Source organism: Salvia splendens, chromosome 5 (genome assembly GCF_004379255.2).
Source record: "Salvia splendens isolate huo1 chromosome 5, SspV2, whole genome shotgun sequence".
NCBI lineage: Eukaryota > Viridiplantae > Streptophyta > Magnoliopsida > Lamiales > Lamiaceae > Salvia > Salvia splendens.
In genome coordinates, this window is record NC_056036.1 from 29,650,709 (window position 1) to 29,660,028 (window position 9,320).

At 40.3% G+C, this 9,320-nt stretch overlaps 1 protein-coding gene, 1 non-coding gene and 1 pseudogene across 2 annotated transcripts; 2 read left to right on the forward strand and 1 right to left on the reverse strand.

The window, feature by feature from the left end:
- Positions 1-1,828: 1,828 nt before the first annotated feature.
- On the forward strand, positions 1,829-3,046 carry LOC121804073. The gene is made up of 3 exons (XM_042203620.1): positions 1,829-2,144; positions 2,190-2,371; positions 2,519-3,046. The coding sequence occupies exons 1-3, from the start codon at positions 1,829-1,831 to the stop codon at positions 3,044-3,046; spliced, it is 1,026 nt and encodes a 341-aa protein (XP_042059554.1).
- Positions 3,047-4,707: 1,661 nt separating this feature from the next.
- LOC121806026 lies at positions 4,708-4,826 on the reverse strand. Its single transcript, XR_006051567.1, has one exon. It is a non-coding gene; the product is annotated as a 5S ribosomal RNA (ribosomal RNA).
- A 52-nt stretch (positions 4,827-4,878) lies between these two features.
- LOC121801976 lies at positions 4,879-8,301 on the forward strand (annotated as a pseudogene).
- Positions 8,302-9,320: the final 1,019 nt, after the last annotated feature.

Sequence of the window (9,320 nt, forward strand, 5' to 3'; positions counted from 1 at the left end):
ATCATTTTATCAACTCAGAGTATCATTTTATCCGGCAAAACTATCATTTTATGCTGTAAACCTAACATTTATAAGCCAAAAGTATCATCTTAACATATAATCGGCAATACAAAATATAATTAAATAAGAATTTTAGTACATCAGAAACATAAACCAATCGACAACTAATATTAATTTAAAATCAAATTCAATACATGAAGCAAAACATTCAATAAATTAAAACATGAATACAATCAATAAGCTAAATAATAGATAATGATTGTTACCTTCGTTATTTGCTACAGACTCCATCAAAGCAAATTCTGACAGCAATTGAACAGGTAATCAATGAAAATAAGAACGCAAAATTGAAAACATCTTCCCTTCCCGGTCACAATTATGCGAGAAATATGGAAACAAAATTTGGAGATTATGGAATAATGAACCAAATCGGAAGAAAATCTGGAGCCTATGGAAATAAAATAGGCGAGAAATATGGAAACAAAATCGATGAGAAGAGGAGAGAATCGAACTGAGAGAGAGTGAAAGAATGGAGCGAAATTCAGAAATTAAATGAGGGAAATGACATATTTACCCTCTGCGCCTTTTTTATGAAGTAAATCTAAGTTAGAATCTCAACCACAAGAATTGAAAATATGTGTGGTTCATATTTGGTTATAGAGTTATTATGTGATTTGGGGGTTATCATATGATCAAAATTGTGTTGACATATTCAAGGAACCACGTTGATATTTTTTATTTACTATACTGACATTTTATCCAAAACCCTAAATTTGGCCATTCTTCTAATCTATTTAAATTTAAATAATAATAAAAGAAAATTACACATGACAATTTATAGACCACTAGATCTTTAGAAATCCTATGGACTTAAATTAGTTGTAGTTAGCAAGAGATGAGTTAGCAATTGATCACACCCCTACTACCTCCGTCCCACATTAAGTGTCACATTTAGTGTGGACACGAGTTTTAAGAAATGTATAGAAAAGTGGGTTGAATAAGTTAGTGGATTATGAGTCTCACTTTTATATACACCCTCTGTTCCGCCATAGTTGAGGCGGAACTTTTCGGCACGGAGTCTAAGAAAGGGATGTTTAGTGGATTAAGTGGATAGATAATAAAGTAGATGAAGTAGGTGGACTTTTTACATTTGAATTTCAATTTTGATTTGAATTATTATTTAAACTTGAAAAAAAATTCTTTATATAAATGATTTATTTATTTGTTAATTATCCACATTCAATATTTAAATTCTGTAGATAAAAAAGAGAGATAGAGCTACAACGTGCAAAAACTGAGAGTAGATGAAAGGTCTTCTTTTATTAATTCAAAATGAATTCTGTAACAATTCAAAATTCACGGTCAAGCACTTTACAAAAAAATCACCAAAATTATGGCGCCACTACAGATTGGAGATAATTAAATGTGGCGCCACTTTCCATTCACTGTATTAATACTCCACTTCTACCAACCATTACACATTAAAGACTTCAACCACCAAATGGAGTAAATGCTCTCTATCCAGCCATTCTCTAAGCCTTGAATGCTCAACCACTGCCTTGAATGCTCATAATGGGGCATCAAGAGTACTCCTCATAATTCAAGAACCAAGTGGTTCAATTCATCATTGGAAGGTGCATCGGCATAGTTCCTCCTCGCGGCACACTTAAGGAGACACAACTCAAATTCAAAATCTCCCGTCAACCCTTACACGGTGGTGGAATGCTGCAAAGAAACAACAACAAAGAGGAGAACCAATGCAATTGGTAAGTCTAAAAAAAGTGAGGTCTTACCCCAAAAAGTTGCATCTGTTGAGGTACTCAAGAGTATGCATTTGTCAAAGAGATGCAACCTCTTAAGTGTGGCAGCCGGTTTGGGTTGTTCAGAAGCCACTTTTTGGAGGTGGGTTAAGGCTGGCCTAATTAGGCCACACACATCAACCATTAAGCCCAGCTTAACAGTTGCAAACAAGTTGTTGAGACTGAGATACACAGTTGAATCTTTAGAACTAGACCGGATCTTGAACAAGATCAAGTTCAGGAACATGTACAACACCATACACATTGATGAAAAGTGGTTCTACATGACAAAAGGAGCTCAAAGATTATATCTTGCTCCAGGAGAGGAAGAACCTCATAGAACATGTAAAAATAAGTAGTTCATATCAAAAATTATGTTCATGTGTGTAGTTTGTAGGCCATTGTTTGGTGTTAATGGTGAAGTCTTGTTTGATGGAAAAATTGGAATTTTTCCATTTACCAAACAAGTTCCAGCTAAAAGGTCAAGCAAAAATAGAAAGGCAGGCACTTTAGAGACAAAACCCATAGAGAGTATCACAAAAGATGTGACCAGGGACTGCTTGATCAATAAGGTAATGTTTGCATCTCTTTAAAGCAATTAATTTGTGCACATCAGCCATTACATACTAGTGTACCTACATACTCATGATACACTAGTAATGAAGCTTTGTAATGTTGTGCAAATGATGATTTAATGCATGGCACCTTGTTGGGAACAGATATTACCTGCCAACATAGCCAAGTGGCCTGATGGGGCAACTAAAGTTCTTAAGATACAACAAGACAATGCAAGACCACGCATCAAAGATAATGTTCCAGCTTTCAAAGAAGCTGCACAACAAAGTGGTTTCTCAATATCACTTGTGCAACAACCACCTAACTCACCTAACACTAATGTCAATGATTTGGGTTGGTTCAGAGCAATACAATCACTGCAAACTCAGACTGCATGCAAAAATGTGGATGATTTAGTCAATGCAGTGGTGCAATCATTCAGTGAATTACAGCCACAAACTTTGGACAATGTTTTCCTAAGTCTTCAAGGCTGTTTTATGGAAATCATGAAAGTCCAGGGTCATAACAGCTACAAGCTGCCCCACATAGGGAAAGCACATTTAAGGAGGACTAATCAACTTCCAATGGATCTAGAAGTTCCAGTGGAGCTGGCTATGCAAGCAATTGCTTATCTGCAGGAGCAAGGGAGCAACCAGGGATTGGAGATGATTGCTCAGTCATTAGGATTATGAAGGTATAGAAGAAGTTTTTGTGTTTTTTGGATAGGCTGCCTATGTGCATGAATGATGCATTCAGTGAATACACATGAACGCACATATCATGCTAGTGTTTTGTGTTTTGAATAGGCAGTCAATAGGCTGAAATGATGCATTTTGTGTTTGTACAATGTTGTAACTGTGCAGAAATCATGCAATATGTGGTTCTAAATGCCTGTAACTGTGCAAGCAATTCATCACCAACCACATTCACAACAGCACAACATCAACAGCATCATCACCACCAAAATCACAACATCACCAGAACCATCACCAACCAAATTCAGAACAGCACAACATCACCAGCACCATCACCAACCAAATTCACAACATCACAACATCAACAGCTCCATCACCAACCAAATTCACAACATCACAACATCACCAACACCATCACCAACCAAATTCACAACATCACAACATCACCAGCACAATCACAGATATATAAACCAAAGACAGCCCATTCAATTAGAGTACATATCACGGATCACACATATATAACCAATGATCACATATCAAAACACAAATGACAACCCATAACCCTAAAGTAAGCATACAGAAAGATCTCACCCATATTACGGATCCAAGCAATTTTCACCGAAGAGTGCCTTCACCTCCCTTTCTGCCTCGGCCTTGTTTCTCTCCCTTGCTTCCTTGTCAGCCTCGGTGATGACATATCGCCTTACAAACTCTTTATCCGACTTTACTGGGCTGTCAGTCACCTCATAGATGTCGTCGCCTTCACCACCAGCAAGACCTCCGGTCGGGGAGGCGCTGCCTTCACCACCAATTACGCAACCGGCCGGGGTTCGGGAGCCGTCGACACTACCCGCAAGGCCTCCGGTCAGGGGAGAGGCACCTACGCTTCCGGCGGGTTCGCCAATGTGGGAACAACAGATGAACGAGAATAGATGGTGGATTAACCCTTCATCATCTCCGGCTGATTGTCTAGATCTACGGCGGGAATTGCTCAAAATACGACTTCTCCCCCGGGAAATCGCCGAGATACGACCTCTTCTCCGGGAAGCGGATGAAATCGGCCCTCTACCGCGCGAGCCGGCTGGAAAGCGGGTGAGGCGAGGGTTAATCCATCCATCGCGTTCGGGGTAGGGCGAGCGGTCCATTGTGGGGTGGGCGAAATGAGAGAGGAGGAGGGCGGCGGATCTGGATCTAGGGTTTCAGAATTGGGGAAGAGAGAAGGGAGAGTTGTTGTGTAGAGAGAGACGGCAGATGTGGATAATGAGCCAAACAAAAGGGCGCTTGGTTTTCTTCATTTAATTACACTAATTAAGTGTAATTAGGGGTGTTAATAAATATGCATAAATCACCATTAAATCTGCTAATTATTTCCTTTTTTGGAAACGACTCAACTATAAAGAAACTTCCCGGAATGATAAAATGACTCAACTATAGCGAAATGGAGGGAGTATTAGTTTTATAAATAAAATGTGATCAGAATTGGTTGGTGGAATATGAGGTACCATTTATGGTAAAAATGAAATGTGACTCTTATTGTGGGACGTACCGAAATGACAAAATATGACACTTATTGTGGGACGGAGATAGTATGACTAACTGAAAAACTATCAATTAAGCTAATAAATTAATTAACATGATAAATTAATTTTTTTTTGAAAGGGGTGCAACACGAGGACTTCCTAGGAGGTCACCCATCCTAGTACTACTCTTGCCCATGCAAGCTTAACTTCGGAATTCTGATGAGATCCGGTGCATTAGTGCTGGTATGATCGCACCGAAATTAATTAATTGATAATAGTGGCGTGATTGACGTTTTTCCTCGGACTGGGGTTTTAGGGTTTAAAGAATTCTCTCCCACCCATTACTCCAATCTCGTTTACTCTTTATCATGTTTGCTAAGTGTTTGCTCTGAAAATCAGGAATTTCGACAAACAGTATGTGGGCGATTCGACGAGGGTCCATTCATCTCAAGTAATTCACCAATTTCTCAATTCTCTCCCCATACATATAACTATTTTTATTTATCAGAGGTAGTGATTTAGCACCTGATGTTGTAGTTTATTTGAATTCTGATGTGGTTAGTTTGGTGAAATTTCTCATTTTTCTGAATGAAGCAGTAGAAAGTTTATGCATTTCTCGGAGAACCTTTTTGCCATTGTTGCGTTCTTGTTCAATTGCTGCTATTTTGTGCCCCGACTGAAAATTGAAGCAGTAGAAAGTTTATGCATTCAAATTTCGGATTCTGTTGTCTTAGTTGTGATGTGATTTTTTTTCTCTTTCCAGAAGCCACGCTTTAAATTCAAGGACCTCCCGAGTTAGATATGTGAATTCAGAGACATCAGGTTGTTGTTTTGAGAGTTGCAATGGTGAAACTACTGAATCTCGAGGAATATTATTGGATGCATCAATGTGCTCAAAAAGATTCTGCAACACATTTGTTCCTTCAAAATCGTACTCGAAAGCTCACACCTTTTGTTCCCAGGCTGGTGCTGAGCATGATGATGTTTTTCCTGTGCTTCGAGCTCGACAAGGTGCAGTCGAGGAGGCTGCATCTGGAGATGAGATGGACGATGAGTTGATTCTCGAGTCAGAGTTTACACTGGGTGAGAGTCTTGCTGATGATACTGAGGCTGATGTCAGCAAGGAGAAAACTCATAAAATTAGAGCCCCTTCTGTCATGACTAGAGCTATACTTGCTGATACGAGGTCACCGGTGAGCAGGGCTTTGGAGAAGTAGGTTGAGGCTGGGAATGAGGTGACCCTTGCCGAAGTATCAACAAACATATTGTATTTTCGGAAGAGGAGAATGTTAAACCAGGCCTTGCAGGTTTCTGTTCTCGTTTTCGTGATATAGACTTTGTTTAGTGCAATGTTATCAAATAGCGGATATGGCGGCGCCATGGCGCTATGGCATGGCGTTCGGTGGTGGAAACGCCATAGGACCATGGCGCTGCCATAGCACCGCCATATCCGCCATTTGACAACATTGCGTGTGTACTGCATTTAGGAATGGGGCATTATGCAAGAAACATGGATGTTAGAGTTGTATTTTATGCTTTATAAATTGTTTTAAGAGTTTTAGATGATATTTTTTTATTATTTTCTAATTTTTGAATTATATATAAATATATAAGTATTATTTTATTAATTTAATTATTGACCGCCATATCTGCCATACTAATACGCCATATCCCCGTGGCGGTTTTTAGGCGAACCGCCATAAGCCGCCATACGAGATTGATAACATTGGTTTAGTGTTCGTCTCAGCTTTCATAGTATCCTTGTTAATTTTAGGTTCAAGAAATTAAGGCAATAGCTCAATTTAAGTTCTATCACAGCTCTCTGTAGTCAACTGCTGATTTTTATAGGGCTTTTCGAAGATTCTCGTCTTTCTTTGAGAATATCCGTTTCCCCATTGTACTTGTCTTGTACAATGAAGTTTGTTAAGTATAATAGTTTGTTTTATGGCTAAGATCTTGCCTACCGTGAACCGTCATATACTTTTTAAGTCTTAGTGCTTAATTTCATACTAGTTGTGCTTCCTTACTAATTGTGAATAGGCTAATACATCCAAAGATTAGAGAATTTCGATTCCGAGTTTTTGGTTGGGATATAAGGCCAACCGATTAGCTTCACTTTCTTTTCGCAGCGAAAGAGTGGATGGTTTTAGTTTCGAGTAGGGAAATGTGGCAATTTGATTAGCTTAGCTTAGATTTCTGAACCTAAAATCATATTTTCTTTTTATGCGTGTCACGGTGAATTTTCTACACATTAGTTACTCGACCTAGCTTGCATTTTCTATGTCCTTGTAGTTTGAACAAGCTGTCTCATTTTCACTCTTTATACTGTAGCTCTCCGAGTGGTTGGAGTCAAGCAAGCTTACTGAGTTAACTAAAAGCAATTAAGCTTCTCGTGTTGATTTAATAGCCAAGGTGCGTGGGATAGTTGAGGCAGAAAAGTACATTCAGCATATTATTCCCGAATCTCTAAGAACTGAAGTTGTCTACCGAACTCTATTGGCAGCTTGTGTCACTGCAGTCGATGTGAACAAAGCTGAGGAGCTTTTCAGTAAAATGAAGGAGTTGTTCCCCATTTCATGCTTTTCTTGTGACCAGTTGCTACTTCTGTACAAGAGGACGAACCGGAACAAAATCGCTGATGTCTTGTCGTTGATGAAGAGTGAAAATATCAAACGGTCTAGTTTCACTTACAAGATTTTGATTGACGCGAAGTGGCTGTCTGGTCATATCAGTGGGATTGAGCGGCTTTTAGAAGAAATGAAGTCCCACGGTTTAGAACCTAGTATGCATATTCTGGCGTCTGTGGCCAAGTCTTATCTCGACAGCTGCCTGAAAGCTAAGGCTGAGGCTGTATTGAAGGATATGGAAGGGGGCGATTTGACTGAGAATCGTTGGGCTTGTCGGTTTCTGCTTCCCATTTATGGTTCCCTTGGAAGGGCAGACGAAGTTGAGAGAATCTGGAGAGAATGTGAGTCCAATCCCGATATGGCGGAGTGCATAGCTGGCATCCAAGCATGGGGGCGGCTCAACAGAATCGAAGATGCTGAGGCGGTCTTCAACAAATCGCTGAGAGTTGTGAGGAGGCCCTCTTCAAAGCATTATTCTCTGATGCTAAATATGTATGCAGATAAGAAGATGCTAGATAAAGGGGAGGAGGTCATGAAGCGTATGACCGAGAGCGGTGTCACAATCACGCCACCGGCCTGGCACGCACTTGTGAACCTTTATGTTCGGAGGTGGAGAAGTGGGAAGAGCTGAATCCGTTCTTCAGAAAGGCCTTGGCGGTAGAAGGGGAATGCATCTTCTTGGTGCTTTGTTGAGTATCTTGGATGCTTATGCAGAAAAAGGGGATGTGCAAAATGCAGAGAGGATGTTTCTCAAGATGAAACGAACCGCTTTCACATCGTCAGCCAGGCCTTATCGGTCCCTCCTCTATGCGTACATCAACGCGAAAGTGCCGGCGTATGGGTTGAGGGAGAGGATGAAGTCAGATAATATAATCCCAGATCAAAAACTAGCTGGTTTATTGGCTCGAGCAAGTAAATTGGATGGTTTAGGAGTGGACAAGGACATTTGATGGTTGTTTTCTTAGCTCATACCCTATTCTACCTGTAAAATATGACTAGTGAATGCTTAACTATGAGATCGTTTACTTATTACTATAACCAAATTTGAGTTTCAGGATTTCATTGATTTATTTATTTTGTTAATCGACTCACAACTCGTTTTAAATTCCGGTAAGCGTTAGTTTTGTTTCATTGTTTGGTGTCTTTACTCTATTTCTATAATTCATAATTAGTTCCAATTATATTTAGGCCATTAAGGCATTAACTGTGGTGGAAGATAAACCTGCCTTATAAATTTGCCCATCCTTATTTTTTTACTACCACGTCAGTATTAATCTACCAGTTCATATATCTATAATAGTCCGCCCTGTAAATCTGTCTATCCCCATTTACCACGTCACCACTATTTTTATCTTTTTAGAATTTTTATGTTATCAAATGAAATAAAATACCGAAATAAAATAAATTAAAGGAAAAACCAAATCATACTTAATTTTTTTTAAAGTTACAATGAAAAAAAATAAATGTAGAACATGGGTGTTCCATCGGAATTTATCAGGTTAGGACAACTGCCGGGTAGACATCACCAAACCGAACCGGCCCGGCTGAACCGGCCCGGAACCGTCACCGGCGGTTCCGAACCGGAACCGGAACCGTCGTCGGCGGTTCGAACCGGCACCAGAACCGCCGGTTCCGACGGGCCGGTTCAGGTTCCAATTTTTGGCGAACTGTAACCGGCGGTTCGGAACCGCCGGTTTCGCCGGAACCGGCGGTTCGGCGGTTTCCGACACAATTTCAGGCCTACTCCCTAGCCTTTTCAGAAACCACTCCCGCGGCCGCCGGTTTTGACTAAAACCGTGACCGGAAACCAGCGGTTCCACCGAAAACCGGCGGTTCCGGTGACAAAACCGCCGGTTTCCCGCCGCATTTTTCAAAATTTGAAATTTCAAACGGTCCTCAAAACCGGCGGTTCCGGCGGTAAACCGGCGGTTTCGCCGTGTGATAAGTCGTATTCTAGGCCTAGGTTACTGGTCAGTATGATGTGCGTAATTGAATTATATCTGCAAAAACTAGTTGCTTAAGTGTGCAGGGTAAGCATTCTAGCCAGTAGGCAGAGTTTCAGACACTTCAAGTGAAAAGGGCGTCAGGACGATTACGTACTGACCAGTATACATGCAAATATGG